This window comes from Camellia sinensis, chromosome 2 (assembly GCF_055761805.1).
Source record: "Camellia sinensis isolate YWXY chromosome 2, ASM5576180v1, whole genome shotgun sequence".
In the NCBI taxonomy this organism is placed as follows: Eukaryota; Viridiplantae; Streptophyta; class Magnoliopsida; order Ericales; family Theaceae; genus Camellia; species Camellia sinensis.
The window spans coordinates 74757424-74778127 of NC_138962.1; the positions used below are offsets into that span (position 1 = coordinate 74757424).

At 34.3% G+C, this 20704-nt stretch overlaps 1 protein-coding gene and 1 non-coding gene across 5 annotated transcripts; one reads left to right on the forward strand and one right to left on the reverse strand.

Moving 5' to 3' along the window:
- Positions 1–6246: 6246 nt before the first annotated feature.
- Positions 6247–14229, reverse strand: LOC114279174 (Pentatricopeptide repeat (PPR-like) superfamily protein). 4 transcript variants are annotated; one of them, XM_082914831.1, is made up of 5 exons: positions 12087–14229; positions 9280–9314; positions 9025–9082; positions 6695–6796; positions 6247–6591 (listed from the first exon to the last, which is right to left on the reverse strand). In XM_082914831.1, exon 1 carries the CDS (start codon positions 14204–14206, stop codon positions 12335–12337), a length of 1872 nt encoding a protein of 623 aa, XP_082770957.1. In that variant the 5' UTR covers positions 14207–14229; the 3' UTR covers positions 6247–6591; positions 6695–6796; positions 9025–9082; positions 9280–9314; positions 12087–12334. The 4 variants fall into 4 exon arrangements, with proteins under 4 accessions (XP_082770957.1, XP_028077178.2, XP_028077177.2 ...); XM_028221376.2 differs by having other exon boundaries at positions 6407–6591; positions 6691–6796; XM_082914832.1 differs by lacking the exons at positions 6247–6591; positions 6695–6796 and adding an exon at positions 8723–8865.
- TRNAP-AGG (transfer RNA proline (anticodon AGG)) lies at positions 7928–7999 on the forward strand. The gene has a single exon. It is a non-coding gene; the product is annotated as a tRNA-Pro (tRNA).
- Positions 14230–20704: the final 6475 nt, after the last annotated feature.

The window sequence follows — 20704 nt, forward strand, 5'->3', positions numbered from 1 at the left end:
TCGTCTGACACGTCCGTTTCTGTTCGGACGATCTACCGTGTTGACCTTTGCTGAGGTCTTCTTTTCTGGTGCTGTGGTCGCGCCAGATTTTGCTTTGGCACGTGCGCCATCTTCCTCCACCCTGATGTGCTGATGCACTCTTTCCATTAGGGCTTCCATTGTGAGGGGCGGTGTCATGGTGATTGAGTCCCTTAGTCTATTCCCGACTGGTAGGCCTCTTTTGTATTGCGCAATGGCGAGATTAGTGGAGTAGTCCCCAATCTGGTTGAATGTCTCCCAGTATCGACTATTGTAGGATCTTAGCGTCTCTTTTTCACCCATGTCAATGGAGAGTAACTGGTCAATCTCCACCAGGGTTTTGGTGTTTGTTCTGAACCTTGTGACAAACGCCTCTGCCAATTGCGCCTAGGAGGCTATGCTGCCTTCTGGAAGTTTTTCAAACCAAGTCAAGCTTAGATCGCCAAGGCTTGACGGGAAGAGGATGCACATTAGAGTCTCGTTTCGCCGATATACCGCCATAACCTGGCGGAAGTGGCTTAGGTGAATGTAGGGGTCCGTTTTCCCGTCGTACGTAGTGAATTTGGGCTGAAGGAAGCCTGTAGGTAGGGGCGCATTTTCAATTGCCGGAACGAACGGCGAGGTCTGCAGCCTCGCTAATGCTTTGTCTATCAGTTCATAAGCAGGGCGTGGTAATGGCATTCCAACCTCGACGCTTCCATGCAATCGAGGAGCCAATTGTTGAAGGGCAGAAACTCTGCGCGGGTCGCGCGCCCTGGTGTCCTCCTTCCATTGTGCCTTTTCTTCCAGCATGATTCGCAAATCGGATGATCTGGGCAACTCCGTCTGTTTGGATGATGTTTGGTGCGAGTGTGAGGGTCGGTAGGTACTTCCCTCTATGTAAGACCTCAATGATCTCGTTCTCTCAGACCTGGAGTAACGAGTTCTGGAGGTTCTAGACTGAGTATCACCTGTCCTGAGGCTTCTACTCTCTGCTTGTGATGGTGTGGAATGCCTTCCATGGTCTTCTGAGCGGCGAGGGGGCGTCTTGTTTTTGTGCCCCTCTCCTATCGCCACTCTTTTTCCCTTCATCTGGCGCTTCAAGGCCTCCATGTCCGCCGCCATCTTCCTTATTAATTCGTCTTGCTCCTTCACGCGGTCCTCTAGAGCTTGAGGATCAATCCTCCGCCTTTGCCTGTCAGGACTTTGTGAATGAGAGTGACGGGGGCTGTTAGTCCGCCTCCCCCTAGTATCCCTCCTGGAGTTATATCGTTGGGGCTCCAAGTCCGCCATGGGAGGGATAGAAGGTAGTCCTTCGCGCCTTGCACCCCCATCTGGTGTTTGCCCGTCGATGGCGGACTGTGGTAAATCTTCATTGTGTGCCATTGCTCCTAAAGAGGTAAAGCTTGATCAAGAGGTTTTGTCCTGTCTGTTTTTCCCATAGACGGCGCCAATTGTACGGAAAAGAAATAAACCTTCTTGTATAATCCTATTGATCAAGTCTGCGCTCCTCCGTACGACGTCACTTTACTCCCTGAAAACACAAACGTGAGCTAGCCGGCGGGTGTGTGCCGGAAACCCCTCCGATGCCTAAGTCAGACAAGTAGACAAGAGGCTCTGTGAATTCGAGAATCAAAGTTGTATTACCTCTCCATAGGTGATGTTTGTGAGCTTTTATAGGTTTCGTGTACACAATCCAAGTAGGACTCTTACTCCTCCATGTAGAGTCCTCCTAGGATTCATACTCCTGAAGGATAATGCTTATCCTTCAACACCCCCCTCACTGCTTAAACCAAGTGAGATGGTTTTACCATGATCGAGTTCTAACAAGACCGAGGTAATCATGGCTATGCTGAGCCGTAGAGTAGGCCAAACCATCTTTAGTTCGGTTCTCCTTTTCACTACTCCTTTTCTCGGTTCCTCATGTACAAAGAATGGTGTGGTTAGACCGAGCTACCGAGTAGCAAGGTTCTGACCAGTCTAACCACAATACGTCATGACCGGGCTAACTCTGAGACCGGTCTAACTTCAAAGCGTTTTCAAACCGGCCTAACTCCAAGTCGCTTCCGGACCAGAGTAACTTTACATCTCTCTCGGGCCGGAGTAACTTTTATACCTCTCTCGGGCCGGAGTAACTTTACGGCCTTTTACTCAGTTCTTAGTACTGTGGCCCATAATGGCCCATTAGCCAGCTCGGCCCAATTTTCATATAAATTACCCTCTCAGGTGGGTAATGGGGACTTGGACACTTTTTGTTAGACAATAAATGGTTGAGTTTTTTTATTAATTTCTCATAATTATGAATTTTTTGTATTGTCTCATGCTTTATTGTTTATATTTTTATAAGTAACATAGTCTATAGTGGTCCCATTTGTGTTTATATTTGTATTATTTCATGCTTTATTGTTTATATTTTTAACAGTCTATAGTTTTTATTTAAGTCACACTTACTACTCAGTGAGATTATACTTACTACTTTATCAAACTTGACTTATCACTCATTTAAATAATATTTACTATTCAGTGAGATTCTACTTACTGCTTTATTAGACCTGACTTATCAATCATTTAAACTAAACTTAAGACTACATTTATTATTTCATCAAACTTAATTTTTTTTTTTTCTTATCACTTAAATCTCATAATTTTTCTTTTAACTAGGTGAAATGTTGTTCCAACAAAACATAAAAATTTATAAATTCAAAATATAATGGAAGTGAAAGTAAAAAGAGAGAGACTTACTTAAGAAGTTTCAAATCACCAACAATTCTATCTTAAAATCTTTGAAAGTTTTAGAATTGAACATCAAATTTTATTTATGGAATCCTCAAATGAATTTGAAATTTTTCTATATTTTGTTAATCATATTTCTCATTAATTGCATTTATTGTGGTAGATGAAAGAGATACTAGGTTTCATTTATTGCCATTCATTGCCATTAAGTAGATAAAAAAAAAATCATATTCCATAAAATGTAAAAAATTATAATAAAATTTATAAATTTCATATTTATTTTGTACATTTTTTTTTGTTTACATTCTATTTTATAAATTTTATATTTATTTCAGAAGTTAGGTGCATTTTATTAATGTTTGAATAGTAAGTGTAGTTATGTGGAATAAAGTACAACTATATCAAGTAGTAAGTGTGTTTAGTTATTGTAATAAGTTGGAAACCACTAATTTAAACCATAATTACTATTTTATCAGGCTTACTTACCACTCATTTAAACCACATTTACTACTCAATGAGACTCTACTTATTACTTTATCAGACTTGACTTACCACTCATTTAAATAGCACTTACTACTTTATCAAACTTGACTCATCACTTAAACAACACTTACCACTCAATTAGACTCTACTTACTATTTTAGTAGACTTGATTAATCAATCATTTAAACTAAACTTAAGATTGCACTTACTATTTCATCAAACTTGATTTTTTTTTTTTTCTTACCACTTAAATCTCATAATTTTTCTTTTAACTAGGTGAAATGTTGTTCCAACAAAACATTAAAATTTATAAATTCAAAATATCTTGAAAAGTTAAAGTAAAAAAGGCGATAGAGATTACAGAGACATAGATTCTTGCCTAAGGAATTCCAAATCAACAACAATCTCGTCTTTAAATCTTCAAATATTTAAAAATTTTAAAAATAAAAAAAAAAATTTGTTCATGGAATCCCCAAATAAATTATAAATTTTCCTATATTTTATTAATTATATTTCTTCATTAATTGCATTTATCATTTTCAAGTGTGATAAATGAAAAGGAAATTAGGTTTCATTTATTGCTATTAAGTAGATAAATAAATAAAAAATCATATTTCATAAAATGTAATAAATTATAATAAAATGTTTAGAATTCACATTTATTTTTTATATTTTTTTCTTAAATTCTATTTTATAAATTTTATATTTATTTTAGAGATTTTGAAAATTTATTACAACTTAATTTTTTAAGTTTACCTGTTACCTGAATAGCAGGTTAAGTGTATTTTATTAATAATTGAATGGTAAGTATAGTTATTAAAAATAGTAAGTATAATCATATCAAATAGTAAGTATACTTAGGCCTCGTTTGGGAATAGGCTAATTTAGTAACTTTTTGACTATTTGACTAAAATATGAACTAAAAAAAACTAGTATGTTTGGGATGACTTTTTGACTTTTTACGAAAAGATGTGCAAAAAGTAGAGAGAAAAGAGAATGTTTGACTTTTTTGTATGAGTGGTTGGCTTTTTGGCTAATTAAGTAACTTTTTAACTTTTTGGCTAAAAAGTTCGGTTGCCAAACGAGACCTTAGTTATTGTGGTAAGTTGAAAACCACTTTTTAGTTTCAAAACCATTGAAAACTATCTTACTTTTTACAAAACTACCTAGATTTCTTAACCTGGTTTTAATTATTACTAATCAATGGTTAGATTTATTTTACTTTTAGATCTAATGATCCAAAATTATTTATATATGATATATGAAAACCACCTTCATGTATCATAGAAAAATTCAAACATGAATCATATAAATAGTAAAAAAAAGAAAAAGAAAAAAAAAACATATATGCATGCGGGCCAACTCTAAAATCCACAATCCAAAAAGAGAAGTATAAAATGATTGCCTCCGTTTGGCAAGAAAAAGCCCAGGCTTTTTTGGCTAAAATAGCCACAAAAAACAAAATAGGCTATTTTAACCACAAAAAACAAAACATCAAATCCAACCCATAATCATTACAATCCTCTCTCACAAAAAAAGTCAAAAAAGTCAAAAAGTCAAAAAGCCCTTCCCAAACCAGGCTAAAATAGCCCAGGCTAAAATAGCCAAAAAGCTAAAAAGCCAACCCACTTCCCAAACGGAGGCAAAGTAGAGTAGAAAATGGTGCAACAAAAAACAAAAGAAACAATAAGGACACAGCAAGCTTTTGACATCACAATATGGACAAATAAATGTATATGTGTATTTATTATGTATGAGAATGGCTTGGTTAGTTCAATTATTAAGATTTCGTTTGGGAAGTTGGTTGGCTTTTTAATTTTTTGACTTTTTTTACTATTTTAGCCTAGGCTTAAAAGCTTAGTTTGGGAAGAGCTTTTTGACTTTTTAATTTTTTTGAGTTTTTTTGTGAGAGAAGAATGTATTGATTATGGGTTGGATGTGATGTTTTGTTTGTTATGGCTAAAATAGCCTATTTTGTTTTTTGTGGCTAAAATAGCCAAAAAAACCTGCAAACCCACTTGCCAAACAGAGGCTTAGCCACTCAATTAGTTGTTTAAGGTTTATAAAAAAATATTTTAATTTTGTTTTTGTTTTTGTTGCTGAAGGTCTAAAATTTTATGTAAGAAAAGTATATTCATTTTGATGATACGGTCACTGTGGAATCATTAAAAGTATGATTAGCAAGACTTGAACACAAAATCTTTAAATTTATTATTAATTTCAGTGACAACCTTAGTACCTTACAGTACTGAACTATTCTGAAATGATCAAATGTTTGATTGTTAAAAAATATCATGAAGAACAAGGGATGGTCTTATCAAACAACAACAACAACAATAATAATAATAATAATAGCAAATCATAATGAAATTTATTGTACAAGACAGTGTAATTTATGTCTCTTTTAGGATTTGAAATTCACAATCCTATGATCAGGTGAAAGGAAATCAACATACTTCAATTAATATTCATTTTATTTTTGTATTTTAAAGATGCTCGAAGTCAAGCTCTAACTTGCACTAAAATAAATAATAAACAATAATAAAAAATGAAAAAGAAATTCAACCGTAGAATCATTACAACATATAAGAGTTTTAGAAATCAAATATTTTAGTCTCTAAAAATAAAAATTTTGATATAAAAAATATTTAGAAACCAATTTCTATCATCGTGAGGATAGTTGCTAAAAAATCGTCCCGAAAAGTCAAAAATAAGGCTTTTAGAGACAATTTTGAAAATGTCAAACTTTTAGGGACAAAATAATTTGGTCTCAAAATAATTTATTTTTTGAGACAAAATTTGGTCCCAAATAGATAATAATTCATCACTAATGTCCAATTTTCGTTACTAAAAATTCGTTGCTAAAAATATAATAACGATATATTTCGCAACAAAAATATTTGATCCCTAAAAAATAATTTTGTTCCTAAATTTTTTTTTTAGTAAATCCACTATTTTCATAGATATTAAAAGCAAACAACCACAACATACACATTAGTCTAGAATAATAAAGCTGTATTTATAATCAATGAATAAGCACAAAGTTGCATCAAATAAATTTAACGCCACGATCAGATCCATTTATGTTGACCCTAGATAACCACACAAGAACCAGCAAACATGAGATCTCAGTTTGCTATAATTGGGTTACCAAAAAAAAAAAAACATTTTAATTCACATCAAGCACTTAGGATAGCTAAAAACATAACATCCAATACACATTGTGAATTCCAAGTACATATTTTAATATTCTCCTCCAGGAAAAAAATAAATAAATGAAATAAAGTAAAATGTTACGCAGTTCCATAGACATCTTAGGCAGCCAACTAAGTGCAGACACCTGCTGCAGCCCCATAGACATGTTAGGCAGCCACACAACTGTCAATACGGAAATGCAGATTTCATGATCTAGATTCATGACAATTATCCTCCACACAAAAAATAATATATAAAAATATCGGACGTAAGGTTGCGTACCTACCGCCTCTCCCAAGCTTTGATGCAGATCTTGTGCACTGGGAATGACTTTTTTAGATTCATGAATGTTCACAATTCATTTCTGGCCATTGATTGTGTGAAGCAACTAATAAGAATGCATCAACAAAATATATGGCTTGTTATGAAGCATCATTGAACAATCTTAAAATTATACAGAACTAATCTATAGCAGACAATGAAATTGAAGTATATGCATTATATTTATTTATTTTTCCATTTTTCAACATTCGTAGAGCAATATTACACAAGAATTCTTCCTCCAAAATAATGTTCACAATATGGTAACAGTGAACCAAATTGTATTCATATCAACCTATATCAAACAAAAGATCTAAGGAAAGTTATCACAGAAACTACAGTGATTTTTTTATTTTAAAAAAAGGCACCGAAAGAGAAGAGAGATAGAGAGAGAACAAGAAAACAAAACAAAAACAAGTCACTTGTACATGATATACAAAATCCAAAATTTGGTACAAAGAGGGATCAACTCCACTTGAGACCAACTGTACAAAGTAGCCAAAATTCCACTCTTCAATTTAAAAATAGGAATTTTCAAACCATCAAAAGTCCTCCAATTACGTTCACCGCAAGTAGCCAACATCAAATCCAGAGGTAGCAAATTCCAAGACTACTTCCTAATCCTTCCTACTCTTCAATTGAGTGCTCTTCAAAATCTAGTCATTCCACAACTTGCATCTTATAAAGACTCACCACCAAACCATTAGTAAAAAATAAATAGCCAATTCCTCTTCTTCAAATCCATTACTTATCCCAAACTCTCTTGTAAGTGGGAACATTGTGCACTAGATACAACCTTTTAATAAGTGCACATTTAGCACCAAAAATTAAAGATTTCACAAAATGAAAAACATATGAGAGATAAAATGTAATGCCCAGCCTAATGTTTAACACGAATATTTTTCTAGAATTAGAGATCACTGCTTATAGTTGTTAGATCAATAATGTTAGATCAATAATGTTAACAGATGAACAATACATTTAAATATGCATAGTTTATCATCGTTGATATTTTATGATTTTAGAAGTCATTCTTGGGATTGAAGAAGTATGCTTACAAAGGCTCGATGCTATTTACTGCATTCTACAATTGTCATCATTATTTGAACCAGCAAATCTGTTATAGATGCACAGCATTGTTTATTCAAACCTAATTAATTACATGATATATAAAATAGATAAAGTACTTAATGTAGAAGGGCATTTGGTCTAGTGGCATGATTCTTGCTTAGGGTGCAAGAGGTCCCGAGTTCAATTCTCGGAATGCCCCTTTTTTTATTAAGTTTTTTTCTGTTTCTTTCTTTTTTGGTTGGTCCTTGTTAGTGAAAGTGAAAGATCTATAAAAACTGCAAAATGATCTTTTTTTAGCAAGAGGATTGAGAAAGGGAAGAAAAGGACAGCCAAAAAAAAAATTTTGGATTGTCTAAACAATCTCTTTAGTTTCAGACCAACATAAAGCAAAATTGCATGTTTCTATCATTAAGACACCAGGAATCAAGAAATGCAAGGGTGCTCTGCTCATAACCAACAGACATTAGAGATGCAAACAGAGTTGTGAATGTGTTACCATAGATATAGGTGTGGTATGAAAATCAACTAGTTGAATGTAAAATAAAATAAATAAATAAATTGAAAAGGCTATCAAAATTTGAAACTCAAAATCAAAATATGAGATAGTTATACTGGGATAATTTGGAAATAAGTGTAATAGTTCACACTAACAGAGTTGTATGTATATAATAATAATATTAATAATAGTATAGATAACAAGGAACCCTTGATCCCACTTTCGGTGAGACCCAGGATAAAACTCCAAATATGGCCATCCACTAACCTTATATATAGCGAAGTAGGAATTCAAATTTAAGAGCTCTAATTTTTTACCTGGGGACTTACCCTTTCAAGCTAGCCCTCATGGATGCAAGCTCTCTGACATTCGGACTAAAGTCATATATAACCTTATTGGATTGGCACAATTCAACTATACAGAAGAAATTGAACAATCAAGTGTATATTTCTATTTAGTGGTGGTTCCATAGAATACATACATATGGAAGTACAGTTCTACTGTCTCAATAAAACAACAGCACACAACTAGCAAGATATCAGAAAATCAAACAAAAAAATGCTCAATTCCTGCATAAAATATGATCACAATCAGTTACAACCAAGGAGGTGAAATCAAGCAAGTATGTGAGAGCAATGCTATATATATATATATATAGAGAGAGAGAGAGAGGTGAGAATTGGAAGGTGAAGTGATAACAATTAAGAATTGAATAGTTCAGGTTGTACCTGTAGCAGACGAGGAAGGATTGATTCAAACCAAAGCTTGTTTCCAGAATCAGACTACCTGGTGGAAAAATCAATAGATTGACGAAAAAGTGATCGAATTACAGCGAGTTCAGATGAAGAAGTTGAGAACAAATTATAGTGAGTTCAAGTGATTGAACTAGAGAGATAAATAAGTTGAGATACGAATGAATGATTCGAAGAGACTCACTGAGAGAGAGAGAGAGAGAGAGAGAGAGAGAGAGAGAGAGTTCATACCGTTGGAAATCTCTTCTTCAGACGACCATGGTGATCTATAGAGCGAAATCGAGAGAGGAAAATCAGATTCTCTTACTCAGACACAATCGAGTGAAATCGGATTTGGGGGAAATGAGAGTCTAGGGCAAGTTTTACACAATCAGATTTGGGAGAAATGAGAGTTTAAGAAAAAAGGAAAATATAAATTGGGCTGAGTGGGTTCCCAATAGTGGGCTCGCAAGTTTTGCATAGGCTGAGTGGGTGCACAAGTTTTTGCTTTGGCTGATCTGCCGTTGCAAATAATTTTTTTTGCAATGGTTAAATAATCAGTCACAAAAAACTAAAGCAAAAAGTTGTTTTTTTAGTAGTGCAAGAACCAGCAAACATGAGGTCTCAGTTTGCTATAATTGGGTTACCAAAAAACAAAAAACATTTCTTTTAATTCACATCAAGCACTTAGGATAGCTAAAAACATAACATCCAATACACACTGTGAATTCCAAATACATATTTTAATATTCTCCTCCAGGAATAAAAATAAATAAATGAAATAAAGTAAAATGTTAGGCAGTTTCATAGACATCTTAGGCAGCCACACAAGTAACTGTCAATACGGAAATGCAGATTTCATGATCTAGATTTATGACAATTAGCCTCCACACAAAAACTAATAAATAAAAATATTGGACGTAAGGTTGCGTACTTACCGCCTCTCCCAAACTTTGATGTGAATCTTGTGCACTGGGTATGACTTAGATTCATAAATGTTCCCAATTCATTTCTCGTCATTGAACAAGAATGCATCAACAAAATATATGGCTTGTTATGAAGCATCATTGGACAATCTTAAAATTATACAGAACTAATCTGTAGCAGACAATGAAATTGAAGTATATGCATTATATTTTTTTTTTTTCCATTTTTCAACATTAGTAGAGCAATATTACACAAGAATTCTTCCTCCAAAATAATGTTCACAATATGGTAACCGTGAACCAAATTGTATTCATATCAACCTATATCAAACAAAAGATCTAAGGAAAGTTATCACAGAAACTCAAGTGATTTTATTATTTTAAAAAGAGGCACCAAAAAGAGAAGAGCGATAGAGAGAGAACAAGAAAACAAAACAAAAACAAGTCACTTATACATGATATACAAAATCCAAAAATTGGTACAAAGAGGGATCAACTCCACCCAAGACCAACTGTACAAAGTAGCCAAAATTCCACTCTTCAATTTAAAAATAGGAATTTTCAAATCATCAAAAGTCCTCCAATTACGTTCACCCCAAATAGCCCACAGCAAAGCCAGAGGTACCAAATTCCAAGAGTTCTTCCTAGTCCTTCCTACTCTTCAATTGAGTTCTATGCAAGGAATTTTCAAACCTTCGAAAGTCCTCCAAGTACGTTCTCCTCCCCAAATGGCCCACATCAAAGCCAAAGCAAATTCCTAGCCTTTTTCCTAGCCCTTCCTAGTCTTTGAATGAGGTCCATGCAGTTTATTAAAGCCTTTAGTAAGAATAACATGAATTCCCTTAAAAACATGCACAACTGATTACGATAAGCGGATATTTTTGCCACGTAAGCATCAGCATACAGCTGAGTTCAAAAAAATAAAAAATTGCTTATACAGCTGATCCAGTGACATCACATCTCTCTCTGTACCACCCTCAGAACACACTGAACCATTCAGTCACCAAAATGATTCTATGCTAACCCATTTAACTGTATTTTGGGCCACAGACCAGAGTCTTAAACCAATCATCAAAATAGACAATGCATCAAATATTTGCTATCTAGTCATAATATTTTTAACCTAGGATATCATCTTATGAGATGTTTAAAAGAACTCAAATCTTGGAATGTTACAAGCATATGGAAAAAATTAAGTAGGCATCCTAACATGTAAAGCACCATCATTAGTTAACATCTTTTGGAAATGCCTTAATGATCAAACTTTAAGCTGTGATCTATGTTGCATGGACTATTCTATTTCCCCCCGAGCGTACCAGTATCCACCGGATATGAAAAGGGTAAAGGTGTGAAATATGTGTCTAACACTCATATCCAATTTAGACGCTTGGATATTTTAATTTTTTACAACGTTAGAAGAAAGAGAAACTCAAATTTGCTAGTAAAGAAACATTTCTAACTTCTCACATGAATGAGTTAAATTTCCATATATTCTTTAAATCCTATTTAATTTCAAATACATTTCTATATAATTTACAACATCTTATCTAAAAATACTATACAATATGCAATATATATGTGTGTGTGTGTGTGTCCGCCCATGAATTGTCCCCGTACCCATATTTAACTTTTGAATACATACCCCAATAACATAAGAATTAAGTATAAAAAGGTCTGACGCTTGTAGAAACACCCACAGGTGATCCTAATAGCCGAGTCTATGTAACATAGGCTACAAAATGTATTTTTAAAACATTGGAGGAGGAGATGTTTATATTGATTCTATATAAGGCACAAAGTAAATAAACAATTAAGCTTCAAAAGCAAATTCTGATTCAAAAGCTGGATCAATTAAAGAGGAAACATCACAAGTGCATCTGTATAGTAAGTTGTAAGAGGAAAAAAAAAAGGTTAGCATTTTGGAATTAACAACACAACCTGACACAAACCAGTGTTATTTATAAAAGTCTTTTCATATCCTACAAGATGACTATTCAAAAGAACAAATGGTAAGAAGGACAAAAGCTATACAATCAAATAATAATAAAAATTTTAATATATCAAAGCTCAAAGACAGGAGACCCCTGACTCCACCTTTTACAAGGACATTTAACAAAACGTAAGAGAACTAACCTGAAGGCTGAATCAGAAGGGAATAAAAGCCCTGAATGTTTTATACTGTTGTGTTGTATTCCTAGTGATAATACAATAAGCATGACTGATCTTCAGCATTTTTTGGAGCAAGAATCACCTCAATCCAAAAAGCATCTAATCTTGAGCCATACACAAAATCCCACAAGGACTCGACTCAAACATGTATGCCTGCAACATGAAAACCCAAAATAGGGTCTGCAGAACCAGTTCAACTTCCCCTGTAAGCATTAAGAGTTAATGGAAGCATTATACAAATGCCCATCTATATCTGGAACGAATCCCCTCTCCATCATTTCCTCCTTAACTATGTCATAGGTTGTTCGATTTGGAACCAAACCCTTCTCTAACATCTCATTAAGAAGCCCATTTGCTTCTTCCAGCTTACCCTTCTTGCAAAAACCTTTAATCAATACATTATATGTTACAACATTTGCCCGCTTCCCATCTCTCTCCATGCGTGTCCTCATATTCAAAGCAGCCCTGAGGTTGCCTTCCATGCAATAACCATCTATCAAAGTATTGTAGATCATATGATTAGGAATCACATCCCTCCCAAACATTTCATCCAAAAGTCTAGCTGCCTTTTTGGACTCCCCTTTCTTACACAATGCATCTAAACGTATGTTATATGTTATAAGATCAGCTCTCAAACCCTTATTCTCCAGTTCATCTATAAGCTTACTAGCGACTTCCATGTTTCCCTCTCTAAGAAAACCACCAATTAAGCAATTATAGGTCGAAACATCAGGAAACAACATTCTGTCCAGCATCAAATCACGCAATGCAATTGCTTCTTCCATTCTCCCAGCTTTACAGTAAGCATCAATCAAGGTATTAAATGTTACAGCATTTGCATCCAATCCTTGTTCAACAATATCATCAAACAACTCTCTAGCTTCCTTCAACATTTTCTTTTTAGAAAACCCATTGATAAGGGTATTACAAGTAACAATATTCAGCTTCAAACCTGACCCCACCATCTGATCCCGCAAACCAAGAGCTTCATCAAGTTTCCCCTCACTACATAGCCCATTAATCAAGGAATTATATGTGACAACATTAGGCCTCAAACCCTGCTCTTGCATTTCCTTGAACACCTTCATGGCAGAAGATACATTTTCATCCTTGCAGAACCCGTCAATCAGAATGTTGAAAGTAATCTCATTTGGGTAAATTTTTTTCGAAACCATTTCCTTCAAAAGTCTGTCGGCTTTGAACATTTTCCCTCCCCTACCTCTCTTGCAATACCCATCAATAAGGGTATTATAAGTAACTACTGTAGGCGAAAACCCCCTCACCTTCATATCCTCAACAACATCCTCTGCCTTCTGCAACTTCCCTACCTTACAAAACCCATTAATCACAGTATTGAAAGTAATCACATCAAGCTCAACCCTCCTCCTAATCATCTCCTTATACACAATCTCAAGAACCCGAAATTTATGCTCCTTAACCAAAGAACACAACATGGGATTACACGACAACAGCGATAACTTAAACCCATAATCTCCGGCTCTCTCGAAAGCCTCAAATGCCAAATCCGTTTTCGAATTCTTTACATAGGCCAGTATTAGCATATCAACAACAATTGAATTAGAACAAAACCCATTACCAGACATTGAAAGCAAATGAAAAATCGAAGAATTCGAGTGCATTCCATTCTTAACAAAATCATACAATAAAGCCCTAATTTTTGCATACTTTTTTGAATTGGCCAACAAATGAAACAGTCTACAATAGAGTTGGAGACTGTGTGAAACCCTAAATTCCTTCTCAGACCATTTGAAGTAACCGAGAAGTACATCGGAGTCGTCGAGTTGTTGAGATTCAAAGAGTAGGTGAAGGAAGGAGTTAGGGTTTGTTTGGTTGGTTAGGGTTTTGAGGTCAGACCAGCGTTGGTTTGTTATGAGGTCAGAAACCCTAGCTATGTCGAATGAGTCAGACACAGGGGTTGAAGAACAAGAAGAAGAAGAAGAAGAGAATGACCTGGTTTGGTTTTGGAGAGTGTGATAGAGCAGAGAGAAGCCATTGAAGAGACCTCGATTTGGAAGATGAAGACGGCACAAGGGTCTCATTTGAAGGAGAGGAGCGTGATGCATAGAGCAATTGACTGGTTGAATACCAAATTTGCATATCAAAACGACACCGAATAATATAGAGGATTATTATATTATGAATTTTTTATATACATTCAAAATTAAAAAAATAATAATAATTAGTGTAATAGTTTGATTGTCTTTTTAAGGGTTTTATTTCAAATTTTCTACTAACATTAATAGTAATAGAAAATACGTGTTTATAATATATTTATATATAAAGTTAAACATAAAATATGTATATTTATAAAATAAAAAATAATAATGTTATGGTACATATTTTTGGTGTGTAAAAAAATATATAACTAAAATAATATCATAATAAAATGTAGAGCATCTCTCTTTAAGTCTTTTTCTAGGATTTTTACTACTATACTATCGTGTTGTAAGGGATGGGGAGGGGTTTTCAGTCACCGGCCTCCTTTTTCCTCCTTTCACTTCCTTTTTCTTTTTTCATTTCTTCAATTTTTTGCAAAATAAGCTTGGAAGCTTATTTTTCCATTCTTCTCCCTCCTAGTGAAGTGTGTTTTACACCAAAACTACCTTCACTCTCCTCTTCTGCCTCTCTTTAGCGTCGCCGCCACCATCACTGCCACCAAATTTGCCATCACCTCGCCTCCATAGTCCTACCCTTATCAAATCTATCACCATCCCTTCTCCACTTTCTTTCTCCACCAAATCTGCCTTCGACCACCGATGTCGTCGTCACCTTTTCCCCCGCCTGAAGTCTAAAGGTTGTCTTCCTTTTCTTTGTTTTGTTTTTTTGGTGTTTGGTTGAATGGTTAGATTTCCATCGGGGCTTTGACTGTTGCTTACCTATCTCTATGGATGTAGCCTATGCTTTTATCTTCGACTTGTCCTATTGTCGAACTCTTACGATCAACTCTGCTTTGCAATATGGCCTTTGCATCTTGTTATTTTCATAGCTAGTCCTATGTGCTTTCATCCGTATATTTTCTTTTAGTTTGGGGTAAGTTTTTATTTGCTGGAATGGATTCCTTATATGTGTCATTTGGCTTTCATACCTTAATGAAAATATCTATTGATAAAAAAAATGTCATAATGATAGTTGCTGAAATGTACACATGTATATGCTTTTGAGTCTATTATGATGATAACTTGATACATTCAAACACAATTCATTGAATTAGGTTAATTTGGATTGCAGTCCAAACCAAAACCACCAAGCACTCACTACAGTGATCCACACGTGTGACATCCATTCCCGCACATGTGACAACATTTCCTGCATGTGCAACTCAATCTTGAGATGCATGCTAAAATTCTAAAATTGCCTATTCTACTAAGGGAGTATATAAAGAAGAAAGAAAAATATTTTTGGGGTTTGAAAAACTTTTGGATAAGTAAGGAGAGGCTAGGGTTTTGAGAAAACTTAGACTTGAAGGTTAGAGATACTTCCATGGCGGCTTCATCTTCCATTTCTTTTTCTCCATTCTCCATGAGTGGCTAGGTTTTATCTTTCTAAGAATTTGATGAAACCCTAGCCAAGTAAATAGGAGGTTTTCTTAGGTTTTGATTGTTATAATGGTTTGAACAAATTGTATTTTAGAAGCTTTATACTCATCTCTTTAAGTGTTATTGTTTATATGATTGTTAAATACTTTCCATACAATTGTTTGCTTTATGTTCATGTTTAAAATATAAGATGAGTCATGTTATAGGAGACGAGTCGTGTTGTTACCTTAGTTTAGAGCAAACAATGTACTACTTCAGATGATTTATACGTTGAATGCGACAATCCTCTTTATCAATGTTTCAACCTTGTAGTTGTGAAACATTGGATAGTTCAAACCATATCGTAATCAATTTCCAATTTCAAACTCTATTTATATAGCTAGTAGTGGATTCATTGCCTTAGGATTTTCTCCAATTAATTTCTCAATCTTAATATTTATTTTTAATTGAATTTTTATTTTTCATTTTAATTCTTGTTCCAATATTCATCAACCACTTTCATCAAAATAATTTAAGAGTTTTACAAATAAAATTAGTTTAATATCACATTAGTCCTTGTGGATTGATACCTAAACTTATCTCTATTATAAAAAATTGGAACTTAGTTTAGTCTTTATTTTTTGTGTGTTAAACAATTCATCAAATAACTAATTTCATAATGAATCATAATTAATACCAACAATATGTATAATTAAGTCATAACTAATATTAAAATCTCAAAAGTTGCAACTAGCAATAGGAGTGTATATCGTTAAATTTCCCTTAATTGTTTGTGAAAGGGACATATTTGAAGTACTTTTCCCAACCCTAACTCACATAATAATCCAATCTAAAAATTTTACACAATCTGATCCCCTAGATTAAACTATAATTTTAGGTTGAGGTATGCGTGGTGCAGTTCAGACGGTTTGAGAGTAAAATTATAAATTAAATGGCGGATTGACGGATTGGCAAATTGCGGTTTGAGCAATTTTAGGTAGATTGACGGATTGAAGAATATTCTAATCAATTATCAAGCATTTATATAATATATAATACTAATTTATATAATATTTTTCATATATGTAATACAAACTAATTTTACATAATATTTTTCATATATATAACTACTAATTTTTAATAAATTTCACATCTTAAATCTCTCTTACTTATTTTTGTTTTGATATTTTATTATAGGTTAAAAATACATATGTATTAACTATATTGAAGCGGTTTCGATGGTGAATTATAAATTTTAAAGTTTAAATCACAATTAGTAAATAAAACGGTGTAAATTAATGTGAATCGATAAGATTTTAGCGAATTGGACAATATTTTATACCGCTTTAATTCCAGATCCCATAAATCATAAGCGGGCTCGGGTGGGCTCATCAACCAATGGGCCATATCCACTCTTACTTTTAGACTCAATTATTTTGGGGAACTGACCCAAAGGTCCAAGCCCAACATATCATACCCCATTTAGGCCCAAAACAAATTTAATACTCCATTAAGTCCTCAAATTGTCAATAAGACGAAAATACCCACAATATATCATCCAATTTACACGCGCGCAACCATCACCCACGATCATCTCAGTCTGATCAGTACACTGTCACATCTCCACCGCTCGAAATCGGATTCTCAGTCCTCCATCTCTCCTCCGTTCGACTTCATTCCCTCTAAAACCCTACCCTAACCACAAAACGAAACTATTCATCTTCATCACCCACGATCATCTCAGTCTGATCAATACACTGTTACATCTCCGCCGCTCGAAATCGTATTCTCACTCCTCCATCTCTCCTCCGTTCGACTCCATTCCCTCTGAAACCCTACTCTAACCACAAAACGAAACCGTTCATCTTCAACACAACACCAAGCCGTTCATATTCTCCAATCGGCGACTCTCAACAACACGTAGAACCATCACCACTTTGAAGAAATTTCATAGTTCCTGACTTCCGATTCACAGAAATGGAGAAAAAAAGTAACATCTCTCTTCACCTATTCATTATTTTGCATTCAAATTTGTATATTTTGTTCTTTCATGTTTCGTATATATACATTTTACGTACTTCAAAATATAAACCCTCTTTCATATATTATCCCCTGTTTTACAACATTCTAGTCCCCTGCTTTTAAACATTCTAATCCACTGTTTTTACACATAAATCCCTGTTTTTACACATTCAACACCTTATTCTTATTCTTGTTGTTCAATATTGCCTTTTCTTATTGTTGTTATTTTTGAATACTTAATATTCTCGTTGTTATTGTTGCTGTTTACAAAATACAATGGGCTGTTCCTATTGTTGATGTTGTTTATAAAATCTGCAACATCATACAGTTTCATTTCATCACTCAGCAAGTAACATATCTAAATTTATTCAAACTGTAAAATTACACAGTTTAATCACTACTCAAAACAAATAGGTAACTTATTATAAAGTGCAAATCAAACTGTCAAATTATACAGTTTCGTAACTGTTACTAACAAATACATATAACTTCATATTAAACTGCATATAAAACTTCAAAATTATACAATTTTGTCACTATATTACTCATACCCTGCTGTCGCTTTCATTTTTTCAGAAATAGCTGTTGGAAGATATTGGAAAAAACAAACCTATATGCCCGAAAATCCAATAAAGGATTTAAGTATCTCCCCTTTTGAAAGTCCGTCTCCTGTATCCACTGAAATGCCACCAACATCTCCCCCTCCACAAAAAACCCAACCACCACAACCAAAAACAACCAAACACCACAGATCCCACCAAAAAACCCACAAAACAACCACACTACCTACAAGAAAAAGCCCAATAACTACACCACAGACCCCACCCACACAACAAACACCAACCACACCTCCAACCACAACAAAAACAAACAAAAGAAAGTCAACAAAAAAAAAGAAGCTCCTCCAACCAAAAAAAGAAAGCTCCAAGAAAGCCAATCAACTCCCATAACAAAAACCAAGGCATCAAAAGGGAAAAAAGCAGCAGTCCCTGCAAAGAGAGTCCAACAATTTAATTACCATTCCAACATCGGAACAGTAATCAAACTGTTGAAAGGGATCAAATTCACAAAAGCCCAACAGACAGAGCTGCAAAAAACCCCTTTTTTGGCCCATTATAAATGCTCTCTCCTCAACACAACTGAAGGCCTCTTGGTGCAAATGCTACAATTCCATTGTAGCAGAAATGACAACACTCTACAACAAAAGAAAAAGAGCATTTATACTTGGCAAAAAGGAAATGAAACTCAAAAACAGTGATGTCAAGCTTATTTTTGGTATCGACTGTGGAGAAGACAGCATCACCACCAAATCCTATGCAAGACCAAAGGATTTTGAGCTTCCATTTTACAAACGAAGATGCAAATCAGTAAAGAGATTGGATGGCAAGTCTTTGACCAAAATGTTTCAACAAACAAAAAAAGGAAAATCAATCAATGATCATCAAGATCTTGCAAGGGTCATCACCCTTTACTTGTGCTTGAAACTTCTCATGCTTACAACAGGCCATACACTCAGTTGGAGTTTCCTCAACTATGTTGATAATCTTAACAACATCAAGAAGTACAATTGCGTCGAGGCAATAAAAGACACACTGATGAATTCAATGGCAAATGCAAATAACAACCCAAGGCATGTCACTGGATGCGTCATGTTACTCTTGGTAAACACATTAGTCAACAAGTTCACACAAAAATATCAGACATCCACCTATTTCTAACTATCTAACATATTTCAATTTTTTTTTACAGTACTGGTACTGTGAGCACAGTAAACTCCTCCGACCATCCAACAAAGAAGGCTTCCTAAGGTTTATGAAATGGAGCCTTGGCAAAATGTACTCCAAGTGGAAACACATCAGTCTTGCTCACTTTGAAAAGGTATTCAAACTCTTCTTTACTATCATAGCACAAATCTATTCAACACTCCTTTCACAGTCATTATAGTAAATGAAACTGTCAAATTCTTCAGTTTCAAACAACATATGTTCAACACTTGACTCACATTATTCACAGTACAAATCATATTATGAAACAGTAAAAGTTTGCAGTTTCAAAGAACACACTTATTTAACATCACTCATATTATGAAACTGCAAAAGTTTACAGTTTAAACGCACAAATCTATTTCACATCACTCATATTATGAAACTGTAAAAATTTTCAGTTTCAAGCAACATATTTCGACACTTAACCCACATTACTCACAGTGCAACTCATCTTATGAAACTGACCAATTTTACAGTATTACTGATATATGCCACATTGTTCCAATGCAGGTTAACCAAAGTGCTTTAACCCCAACTGAACAAGAAATATAGTTATTGCATATCAATCAAAGCACATCAACAGACTCTTCAGTAAAGAAACATGACCACAAAAAGGACAATAAGCGAAAAAAGAAAACAAAAGCAACAAAAAAAAAGACTTCTAGACAATGATGGGGATGACTTTCTCGAAGAAGAACATTAATCAGAATCAGAACAAGAAGAACAACAAAAAAAAAAAAAGCAAAAACCACAAAAAGAACCAGAAAGTGATGAACAAGAAGAAGAGAGTGATGAAGAAAAAAATAAGTGACTGATGAAGAAGAAGCTGATGAAGAAGAAGCAGAAGAAGAAGAAACTGAAGAAGAAAAAAGAAGAAGAAGAAGAAGAAGAAGAAGAAGAAGAAGAAGAACCTGATGAACAACAAGACAATGATGAAGCAGAAGAAAGACAAGAAGCAAAAGGTGATCAACCAGAAGACACTGATAAAGAAGAAGACGAACAAGAAGAACAACAAACAAACCAACAACAACAAGTCAATGAACAAGAACTGACAAACCAACAAGAAGAACTCCAAGAGAAATCTGACATATTTCCTGCACAAGGTAAACTATTGTCTAATACTAAAGCAAACTGCAAAATTTAATTAAACTAACCAAAACATAATCCAACATTTTTATAGGTCATGACCAACCACAAACACCAACCAAACAGGACGACAAGGACAAGCTCATATCAGCCATGAGAGCACAAATGCAAG

Coding starts and splice junctions, on each gene's coding strand:
- LOC114279174 (XM_028221377.2), bottom strand. CDS start 14,206: ATGCATCACGCTCCTCTCCTTCAAATGAGACCCTTGTGCCGTCTTCAT.